Genomic DNA, 12,157 nt, shown 5'->3' on the forward strand with positions numbered 1-12,157 from the left:
TGGTATGCTTTTGATCTTGGGCAGTTCCTTCTTCGCTCCATACTTTGCTCTTGCCATCACTCTGATATAGAGAGAATTTTTCTGTCATCAGCTTTGGAGGTCTTGGTCTGCCAGCCCCTTTGCGATTAGTAAGCTCACCGGTGCTGGAGGAAAGACTAGGTGCTGAGAGCTCTTATACCTGCATTAAGGAGGCAATTAAACACACCTGAGCAAATACAAACACCTGTGAAGCCATGTGTCCCAAACATTATGGTGCCCTGAATTGGGGGGGGGGGACTATGTATATTCCTACATGGTGAAACCAAAATGTATAAAAATACCCTTTAATAAAATCTGACAATGTGCCCTTTAACCACATGTGATTTTTTAAATTACAAATCCCAAATTGTGGAGTAGAAAGGCAAATAAATAAATGATGGGTTTTTGTCCCAAACATTATGGAGGCTACTGCAAACATCTTACCACAGTGGAATCCACATTCCTCACTGTAATGGAAGGCAATAAAGTTCAAACTTCTTCCTCTTTGTTCCCCCGTGGCCAGGGCAGTCCAGCCATCCGCAGTCGGGGCGATCAAAGCCCCCGCAGCCGACGATTGAAGCTCGTGTCGGGGTAATCGAAACTCCAGCGTCGGGGCGGTTGAAATTCTCCGCTCCCGAGTTGGCCTCTTATATACATATAAACAAACAATATAGTGCAAAGATAAAAACAAAGCTCTAAGTCCCTTGTGCAACCAAGGTACCTTGGAGTTTAGTTGGAGTTTGTTATGTTCGATAGCTTGATGCTTGTTGGGCAGAAGCTGCTCCTGAACCTGGGTATTACAATTTTCAGGCTTCTTTTCCTTCTCAATGGCAGGATTGAAATGAGTGTATGGGCAGGGTGGTTTGGGTTCCTGTTAATGCTGGCTGCCTTTTTGAGGCAGAGCCTCCTGTAGACCCCTTCAATGATGAGAGGTGCGTACCCGTGATAGATTGGGCAGTGTTCATTTTTTTGCAATCTTTTTCAATCCTAGCCATTTGAGTTGCTAAACATGTTCTTAATGCAACCAGTCAAAATGCTCTCCACCGTACACCTGCACAAGTTTAGCTTAGAGATACAGTGCAGAAACAGGCCCTTTTGCCCACCCCGCACATTAATACTATTCTACACACACACTAGGGACAGTTCAATATGATCATGGCTGATCATCTAAAATCAGTACCCCGTTCCCCATATCTCTGAGAGCAAGGTTATTGTTCTGGCACCATTCAGTTAGATGATCAAACTCCCTCTCACTTATCTATTTCACTAAAGATAAAGTGCAAAGGTTGCAACAAGGTTTTATTCTCAGTTATTGATTGCTAGATTATACCACTCATCAAGACATTAAGAGCAATTTATAGTAATCCATTAATTTACCAATATGTACATTTTGAGGTATGGGGGGAAATTGGAGAACTGACATGAAACCCACATGGTCACAAGGAGAATGTGCAACTCCCCATGGACAGCCCCAGAGCTCATGATTGAATTTGTGTTGGGGGAGCTGAGAGACAGTAGCCCCATGGGCAGCACAGTGGCGCAGCGGTAGAGTTGCTGCCTTACAGCGCCAGAGACTCGGATTCAATCCTGACTACGAGTGCTGTCTATATGGACTTTGTACGTTCTTCCCGTGGCCTGTGTGGATTTTCTCCGGGTGGTCCAGTTTCCTCCCACACTCCAAAGATGTACAGGTTTGTAGGCAAATTGGCTTGGTATCATTGTAAATTGTCCCTAGAGTGTGTAGAATAGTGTTAATGTGCAGGGATCAGGAGAAGGCATCCACAGTCATTGGGAAGAAAGATTAAACAGGCACACAGGTAGCATAAGAGCTCAACATTATGCCAGATTTAGAATTCATTAAGAAAGGGAGAGGAGGCCTCTGGTTGTGGTATTATATGTTGGGATCAGAAGGGAAAATGTACCAACTTCCATCTAGACATGTTCTAGCTCTCGGTATTGAACTCAACAATTTAAGCTAACCTTTCTTTCCAGTTTGCGTCAGAACAGTGACACGGTTCTGGAGCTGGTGTCTTGCAGCTCCAGTGGTAAGGGTTCAGTTCTGACCATGAGGTCTGTCTGTGTGAAGTTTTCACACGGTTAGTGGGGGTTTCGCACATGTGTTGTGGTTTTAAGTACGGTTGTGCTTATAGGCTAATTGGCAACTATAAATTGCCCCTAGTATGTAGGGAAGTGGTAGGATTCTTGGTGGGTATTGATGTGGAAGTGGGAGAAAAAATGGGGAATTCTCTCCGTCTTTTGCACTGTCTCTTTTTGAATAAATCAGCATCTGCAGTTCCTTGCATCACCGTCTGTTGTTAATCTGGACCTTAGCACTGACACTCACAACAAGCTGCTATCCTCATCTCCAACAGAGAAACATTTATTTTCTCCTCAGTCTGAAGGGTCCCGACCTGAAACGTCACCTATCCTTGCTCTCCAGAGATGCTGCCTGACCCGCTGAGTTACATAGAAACGTAGAAAATAGGTGCAGGAGGAGGCCATTCGGCCCTTCGAGCCAGGACCGCCATTCATTGTGGTCATGGCTGATCGTTCCCAATCAATAACCCGTTCCTGCCTTCTCCCCATATCCCTTGATTCCACCAGCCCCTAGAGCTCTATTTAACCCTCTCTTAAATCCATCCAGTGATTTTGCCACCACTGCCCTCTGTGGCAGGGAATTCCACAAATTCACAACTCTCTGGGTGAAAAAGTTTTTTCTCACCTCAGTCCTAAATGGCCTCCACTTTATTCTAAGACTGAGGCCCCTGGTTCTGGACTCGCCCCCAACATTGGAAACATTTTTCCTGCATCTAGCCTGTCCAGTTCTTTTATAATTTTATATGTTTCTATAAGATCACCCTCTCATCCTTCTAAACTCCAGTGAATACAAGCCTAGTCTTTTCAATCTTTCCTAATATGACAGTCCCGCCATCCCAGGGATCAATCTCGTGAACCTACGCTGCACTGCCTCAATCACAAGGATGTCCTTCCTCAAATTAGGAGACCAAAGCTGTACACAATACTACAGATGTGGTCTTACCAGAGCAGATACAACTGCAGAAGAACCTCTCTACTCCTATACTGAAATCCTCTTGTTATGAAGGCCAACATTCCATTAGCTTTCTTCACTGCCTGCAGTACCTGCACACCAAGTTTCAGTGACCGGTGTACAAAGACACCCAGGTCTCGCTGTACCTCCCCCTTACCTAACCTAACCCCATTGAGATAATAATCTGCCCCCATGTTTTTGCCACCAAAGTGGATAACCTCACATTTATCTATATTATACTGCATCTGCCACGCATCTGCCCACTCACTCAACCTGTCCAGGTCACCCTACAACTCCTAATATCCTCTTCACTGTTCACACTGCCACCCAGCTTTGTGTCATTCGCAAACTTGCTAGTGTTGCTCCTAATTCCCTCTTCCAAATCATTAATATATATGGTAGACAGTTGCGGCCCCAACACCGAGCCTTGCAGTACTCCACTCGCCACTACCTGCCATTCTGAAAAGGACCCGTTCACTCCTACTCTTTGCTTCCTGTCTGCCAACCAATTTTCTATCCATGTCAACACCCTACCCCAAATACCATGTGCTCTAATTTTAGTCACCAGTCTCCCGTTCGGGACCTTATCAAAGGCTTTCTGAAAGTCCAGGTACACTACATCCACTGGCTCCCCTTCATCCATTTTACTTGTCACATCCTCAAAAAATTCTAGAAGATTAGTCAAGCATGATTTTCCTTTCATAAATTCATGCTGACTTGGACTGCTATCTAAATGCTCCATTATTACCTCTTTAATAATTGACTCCAGCATCTTTACCACCACCAAAGTCAGGCTAACTGGTCTGTAATTCCCCATGTTCTCTCTCGCTCCTTTCTTGAAAAGTGGGATAACATTAGCTATCCTCCAATCCACAGGAACTGATCCTGAATCTACTGAACATTGGAAAATGATCACCAATGCGTCCACTATTTCTAGAGCCACCTCCCTGAGGACCCTGGGATGCAGACCCAGGGGATTTATCATCCTTCAGTCCCATTAGCCTACCCAATACTATTTCTCGCCTAATGAACATTTATTTCAGTTCCTCTACCCTCTTAGATCCTCTGTCCTCCAGTACTTTTGGGAGATTATTTGTGTTTTCCTTAGTGAAGACAGATCCGAAGTACCTGTTCAACTCTTCTGCCATTTCCTTGTTCCCCATAATAATTTCACCCGTGTCTGCCTTCAAGGGACCCACATTTGACTTTGCTATTCTTTTTCCCTTAACATATCTAAAGAAGCTTTTACTGTCCTTCTTTATATTCCTGGCCAGCTTCCCCTCGTACCTCATCTTTTCAGCCCGTATTGCCCGTTTTGTTTCCTTCTGTTGTCCTATGAAAGTTTCCTACACCTCTGGCTTCCGGCTACTCTTTGCTGTGTTATACATCCCTTCTTTTAGTTTTATTCTATCCCTAACTTCTCTTGTCAGCCACGGTTGCCTCCTACTCCCCCTTAGAATCTTTGTTCCTTTTTGGAACGCAGTTGGTTGAAGGGCCGCCTTTCATTCTGAACCACTCTGAAACTAATCAACATCTTTCTCCACAGATGCTGCCTGGTTTGGTATTTATTTCCAGCCTTAGTAGTGTCCTTTACCACATATTTCCATGGTTGTTTTATTCTCTCTTCTCTCCTTTGTCCACGCTCTCTGTGTACACTTCCTTTATTCAGTCATTAGTAACAGGCCTTCACCGCCTGCTTTCTGTCATCTTTATACTTTAGAGATACAGAGTAGAAACAGGCCATTCGGCCCACCGAGTCAGTGCCGACCAGCGATCACCCCATACACTAATACTATCCTACACACTTGGGACAATTTACAATTTTTACTGAAGCTAATTAACTTACAAATCTGCAAGTCTTTGGAACATGGGAGAAAACCGGAGTACCCTGAAAAAAACCCAGTCACAGGGAGAGCCTGCATACTCCGTACAGACAGCACCCGTAGTCGGTATCTAACCTAGATCTCTGGTGCTGTATGGCAGCAGCTCTACCCACTGCTCCACCATGCCGCTCCATTATTGAACAACTCTGGCATCTGGACTCTCCTGGCTTCAACCCTATCACAGACAGCTCTTTATTCTTTCCATTACACTGCACGTTTATTGTATCATCTCGTCAACTTCCCAAAACATTCAGTTCACTTTAGTTTAAGAAAGAACTGCAGATGCTGGAAAAATCGAAGATAGACAAAAACACTGGAGAAACTCAGCGGGTGAGGTAGCATCTATGGAGCGAAGGAATAGGTGACGTTTTGGGTCAAGACCCTTCCTCAGACTGATGTGGGGGTGGGGGAGGGGAAGAAGAATGGAAGAGGCGGAGACCGTGGGAGAGCTGGGAAGGAAGGAGAAAGCAAGGACGACCTGAAATTGGAGAATTCAATGTTCATACCGCTGGGGTGTAAACTACCCAAGCAAATTATGAGGTGCTGCTCCTCCAATTTGCGGTGGGACTCACTCTGGCCATGGAGGAGGCCCATGACAGAAAGGTCAGATACGGAATGGGAGAGGGAGTTGAAGTGCTGAGCCACCGGGAGATCAGGTTGGTTAATGCGAACTGTGCGGAGGTGTTAGTTAGTAACAACCTTTCTTTATCACATCTACCATGATGATAAAATTGTGCCTTGTTAATAATCACCTCACAATTTTCCCGATAATTTTCATGATGTGCTAGGCTGACTGGTCTATCATTACTTGGTATATCCCTTTCTCCATTTAAGTCATGGTACCATATTAGCACTCTACCAAGCCTTCAGTGAAAAGCTAAGAGGATCTAGAAATTCGGGTCAGTTTTTCCAAGATTACTCCCTTTTTAAAAGTATTTTATCTGGGTCTATCAGTTTACCCACTTAATATTTCCCCTCTTTATACCTATCAGTTCTGAACATTTTTATTCCTGTTCTTTCATCTTGCTTTGTTTAAGACTGATCAGCAATGATACTGTAAACGCCTTTTGCTGCTTCTCTCAATGTATTATTCAACTTTTTGATCTCCATTTCCTTCCCCTGCCTCCTCTTTCTTTGCTACTGAAAACACATAATTTCAAACTCTCCTAGTTCTGAATAGAGATGATCAATTCTTACCTCTATCTCTGCAGATGGTGCCTGACCTGAACATTTCAAGCATCGTCTGCTATCATCTCTAATTTTGAGTTTAATTTGTAGCTGGAATAACTTCAAAAATCAAACTAGTTCATGAATCCTAACTAAATATGAATCTCAATTCTAAAACCTTATTCTAAACCACCTGGAAAGTCTATATGGAAAGACTTTGATGTTATTTGCCAATAAACATGACTTCAAAAATAGAGTCTTCAAAAATACAACCTAGTTTTACTGATTAGTTATACGCTGACATAAAAGAAATTATGAGAAATTAAATTTATTCTATGGAAGAATGCGGCAGTGTTCAAGGACGGCGCGGTGGCAGAGTTGCTGCCTCACAGCGCCAGAGACCCCGGTTCGATCCTGAATATGGTTGTTGTTTGTACGTTCTCCCTGAGACCAAGTGGGTTTTCTCTGGGTGCTCCGGTTTCCACCCACACTCCAAAGACGTACAGGTTTTTATGTAATTGGCTTCTGGTAAATTGTCCCTAGTATGTAGGATAGTGCTACTGTACAAGGTGATAGCTGGTCAGCACGGACTCGGTGGGCCGAAGGGCCTATTTCTATGCTGTATCTCTAAAGTCTAAATGTGGAGGTAATATTCAGCGATTAAACAAAAATTGGCAATATCAAAGGGAAATTGTTGGAGTTTATCAACGCCATACAACTGATCACTAACTGTTATCGCTTTACCATTCCAAACACTTTACTGCAAATAAACGTGGCTGGTACAAGTACTGGAAATCTAATTTGGTAACAGGGAAGTACCAGTATCACAGATAGGCTGACAGACATCACTGTGCAATAATATTCTTAAGTTTTAATGCAATTACCTCATTTTGCACTTTGATTTTCTTTACCATTGACCGCAATGAGAAAATGTAGCAGTTTAAAGGACTGTCCAAGCATTTACAACGTGCTCTAATGGAAGGAGATGGAGTGATAAAAGCAAAATACACTCATTTCAGCTAATATAATAGTAGTTGATGATTTTGGATACAGTGCCCGTTTCTTACAATCCCAATCAATTTCAAAAGCTTCAAGTTATAATACTGAACTATCTCTGTCATTAATCCGGAGGCAAATTTGCACAGTAAATTCCAAGAATAGTGTATAATAGTAGTGTGGTAATGATAATCCCAAATCGGGGCTAACACACACCCAATGAAATAAAGGCAGGTCAGTGAATACTCCAATATATTCGGACAGATCCACTGTAGAAAGTAGACACAAAATGTTGGAGGGACAGGCAACATCTCTGGAGAAGGAATGGGTGACGTGTCGGGTCAAAACCTTTCTTCAACCCCTTCTTTGAAGGGTCTTGACCCGAAACGTCACCCGTTCCTTCTCTCCAGAGATGCTGCCTGGAGTTACTCCAGCATTTTGTGTCTCTTCAGTGTAAACCAGCACCTGCAGTTCCTTCCTGCACATATACGCCAACATACCGCACTGAGGCGACTGTTAATTTCCCTCTGAAATAAATCTCAAGGTTGAGCAAATCTGCTATAAAGAACACCCTTTTGGAGTCAATCACGGATAGATAATGAATGCTGAGCTTTTTTCCCCATGCTGCTTATATCCAGGAAATTAATGGAAATAGATTTGTGATGATCTTACCTCCATCAATGGCATAAAAATCAAATATTGTGTGACGGTTATTATCAATGTAAACTTAAAAAAAACACAAATATGTTAACTGCATCTTCAGTCAAATTTTGTATGGCTGATCGCCTGTACCATCGCTGCAAAAGAAATACACAAACTTCAAAATATAAAGTGTTGTACAATGTAAATTTTGTTCCACACTAGGATGAACTTCAACACAGCTGTTGTATATAAAGTAACTCGTTCCTATAACTCTTTAATGATTTGTAACTAAACTGTTTACAAGTAATGTTTTGGCATCGAAAAATGAATACAATATTTGGCAGTGTAATATTTGAGAGCAATTCTGAAATTGCTGGACAATTTTCCATCAATTATAATATAACAAGTGCACCAGAGACAGAAATAACTCTTTGTTTAAAACAAAAAAAATGCAGTATTGGCTCCTTCCTCATTTTGTTTTTACTTCCTCTTCCTCTTCTTCTTCTTCGTCGTCCTCCTCATCATCACCATTATCATCATCACCATCATCATCATCGTCTTCATCATCTTCATCATCTTCATCATTATCTTCATCATCCTCGTCGTCATCCTCCTGGGTTTTCTTACATACTTGTTGTGGCTGTATCCAAAGCAAAACAGATCACGGTCAACGCGCACATTGGCCAACAGCATGCCGATATTTTATAACTCAGCAGTATTAAGTATTCATTCTCCATAAACAAAAACATGGTCCCATTCCGCCATAGAGTCAAGAGTCCACTTAAGAGTCACGAATGTTTTACTGTTATATGTCCTAAATAGAACAATGAAATTCTTACTTGCAGCAGCACAAAATAATATGTAAACATTGTACGTTGGCCGGCTTGAGATCTAACTATTCCTTTGGTTTACGTTCCATTTGCCCGCTTGAGATCTAACTATTCCTTTGGTTTACGTTCCATTTGCAAGAAGAAGAAGTGACTCTGCTCTGATTTCTCATTTAGGAGATTATATCGCCAGGAACCATTTGTTTTGAAGGATTTGAGTATAGGAGCAGGGAGGTTCTACTGCAGTTGTACAGGGTCTTGGTGAGACCACACCTGGAGTATTGCGTACAGTTTTGGTCTCCTAATCTGAGGAAAGACATTCTTGCCATAGAGGGAGTACAGAGAAGGTTCACCAGACTGATTCCTGGGATGGCAGGACTTTCATATGAAGAAAGACTGGATAGACTCGGTTTGTACTCGCTAGAATTTAGAAGATTGAGGGGGGATTTTATAGAAACTTACAACATTTTAAGGGGTTGGACAGGCTAGATGCAGGAAGATTGTTCCCGATGTTGGGAAGTCCAGAACAAGGGGTCACAGTTTAAGGATAAGGGGGAAATCTTTTAGGACCGAGATGAGGAAAACATTTTTCACACAGAGAGTGGTGAATCTCTGGAATTCTCTGCCACAGAAGGTAGTTGAGGCCAGTTAATTGGCTATATTTAAGAGGGAGTTAGATGTGGCCCTTGTGGCTAAAGGGATCAGGGGGTATGGAGAGAAGGCAGGTACAGGATACTGAGTTGGATGATCAGCCATGATCATATTGAATGGCAGTGCAGGCTCGAAGGGCCGAATGGCCTACTCCTGCATTTATTTTCTATGTTTCTATGTTTTGATATTATGGGCAGGTTTCTGAATGTGATTCTGACTTCAGTATTTGCTCCCAACCTGTCAGGATGTTTGGATGGCACTTATCACAATTACTTGGAGCTGCTGAACTTTTTCATTTTATTACTTCTTAGAATTTTTCCCATTCCAGTACTATTTATGTTACCTCTAGTTAATAGGACACAAAGTGTGTCAGTACTTCAGCACGTCAGGCAGTATCTCTGGAGAACATGGATAAGTGACGTTTCGGGATGTGACCCTACCTCAGACATGACCTTTTGTGTATTAAGCAGCATCTGCAGTTCTTTGTTTCTACCTCTACTTACTACTTGTTTCTTTTCAATCAGTTTTGCTTCATCTCTTTATTAGTTTATTTTTGGTAATGAAATACTGTTCAACTTTTATGCAATTAATTTACTTCTCCAGTTACCAGACAATAGACAAGAGGTGCAGCAGGCCATTCGGCCCTTCGACCCAGCACCGCCATTCAATGTGATCATGGATGATCATCCACAATCAGTACCCCGTTCCTGCTTTTTCCCCATATCCCTGGATTCTGTTAGCCCAAATAGCTAAATCGAATATTCTCTTGAAAACGTCCAGTGAATTGGCCTCCACTGCCTCCTGTGGCAGAGAATTCCACAGATTCACAACTCTCTGGGTGAAAATGTTTTTCTCATCACAGTCCTAAATGGCCGACCCTTTATTCTTGAACTGTGACCTCTGGTTCTGGACTCCCCCAAAATGGGGAACATTTTTCCTGCCTGTTCAATCCCTTAAGAATTTTATATGTTTCTATAAGATACCTTCTCATCCTTCTAAATTCCAGTTAATACAAGCCCAGTCGATCCATTCTTTCATCATATGTCAGTCCCGCCATCCCGGAAATTAACCTGGTGAACCTATGCTGCACTACCTCAAAAGCAATAATGTCCTTCCTCAAATTAGGAGACCAAAACTGCACACAATACTCCAGGTACGGTCTCACCAGGACCCTGTACAACTGCAGTAGGACCTCCTTGCTCCTAAACTCAAATCCTCTCCCAATAAAGGCCAATTGTAAATTTGTAAATGGATGTTTAACCATACATTGGATTTTAGGACTCAAGATTACCTCGGGTGGAAGAGAACTTTCATCACTGGCCAGCCTGCTTAATGCAAGATGGAAGATGGAAGCAATGTGATTATTTATAATTAAGTGCGCTAAAAAAAATAAAGACTTTTATCTATGATTTCATTCAAAGCTGTGGAAATGTTTGAAGTATCATTCTACATAACCGTAATAAATTGTAGGTCTAGTAGATCACTCTAGAATTTGCGGACAATTTTACAATGGCTTTCTTCATTGCCTGCTGACCTGCATGCTTACTTTCAGTGACTGATGTCCACAATAGTCCAATGTAGTCCATTTTTAACCCAATAAGTATGCAATGGCCTTTCAAATTTTAATCCAGTAAATGTATAAATCTCAAGAAAATATTGACTTTGTTAACTTTGGGCATAAATGTAAAATAACTCTCTCTTACCTTTGAAGTTCCTGACATTAGAGTTGAATTTGTTCCGTTTATAACGCTTGCAGAATTGGCCGACACGATGCTAAGGCGAGCTTGATTGTCTTGCAAATGAAGTGTATTCCTGAAAATCTACCAAAGCAGGACGTCAATAGTCAATAAAAAACGCATACAGATTGCGTGTACATTCTAGCTGTTACTCTCCAATGTTAAAATAAAATTGGCACGTCTGAAGTATATTTAAATTCACAAACTAATTTAACAAACTATCTCCACAATATTTTGTAATTAAATTTCTTATAGCTGCTGCTATGAATGTGTGTATCTAAAATTCTTGAAAAAAATCTCAGTCGTGCACCAGCAGAAATTGAAAACAGTAAGTTTCTGTTTAAAAGCAGAAGGATTTTAACCTGTCGGAAGGAACTGCAGAGTCTTTTCTGAATGGTCTTCTTCCCTCGTTCCTCTTCCTAATAACCACAATGGTTCAGTTTAGATATACAGCGCATGAACAGGCCCTTCGGCCCATCGTGTTGACCAGAGATCCCCATACATTAGCACTACCCTACACACTAGGGACAATTTGCCAAAGCCAATTAACCTACAAACCTGCATGCCTTTGGAGTGTGGGAGGAAACCGGAGCACCCGGAGAAAACCCACACGTTCACATTCCGTACAAATTCCGTACAGACAGCACTCGTGGTCAGAATCAAACCCAGGTCTCTGGCGCTGTTAGGGAGCAACTCTACCGCTGCACCACCGTGCCGTCCCAATAACTAGAAAACAATGTGCAGGACATTGTTTCTATTGAATTTCATTTTTTTAATTGGTATTTAAATGAATGGTTAATCTTATTGGTTGGCGGCGAAGAATTACAGTCAACTTTTACATAATAAGATGCATTTTCACCACCCAAATTTTAATGAATTGGATGTTTAACAATACATTGGATTTTAGGACTCATGATTACCTCGGGTGGAAGAGAACTTTCATCACTGGCCAGCCTGCTTAATGCAAGATGGAAGATGGAAGCAATGTGATTATTTATAATTAAGTGCGCTAAAAAAAATAAAGACTTTTATCTATGATTTCATTCAAAGCTGTGGAAATGTTTAAAGTATCATTCTACGTAACCGTAATAAATTGTAGGTCTAGTAGGTCACTCTAGAATTTGCGGACAATTTTACAATTTGCTTGTCATATTTAGTTTCAAAAATGGAAATTATCTTTGAGTTTAG

General features: G+C 41.7%; 1 protein-coding gene across 4 annotated transcripts in view; it reads right to left on the bottom strand.

Moving 5' to 3' along the window:
* Positions 1-7,997: 7,997 nt before the first annotated feature.
* Positions 7,998-12,157, bottom strand: part of cibar1 (CBY1 interacting BAR domain containing 1) — a 32,761-nt gene continuing 28,601 nt past the window's right edge. For all 4 annotated transcript variants that reach the window (XM_033020127.1, XM_033020130.1, XM_033020129.1 and 1 more), the window contains 2 exons: positions 10,937-11,053; positions 7,998-8,395 (listed from right to left, as the gene is read on the bottom strand). In XM_033020127.1, the coding sequence (XP_032876018.1) occupies positions 8,225-8,395; positions 10,937-11,053 (288 nt within the window). In that variant the 3' untranslated portion in view covers positions 7,998-8,224. The remainder of the gene's footprint in view (positions 8,396-10,936; positions 11,054-12,157) is intronic.

The sequence above is a fragment of the Amblyraja radiata genome, chromosome 4 (genome assembly GCF_010909765.2).
Source record: "Amblyraja radiata isolate CabotCenter1 chromosome 4, sAmbRad1.1.pri, whole genome shotgun sequence".
In the NCBI taxonomy this organism is placed as follows: domain Eukaryota; kingdom Metazoa; phylum Chordata; class Chondrichthyes; order Rajiformes; family Rajidae; genus Amblyraja; species Amblyraja radiata.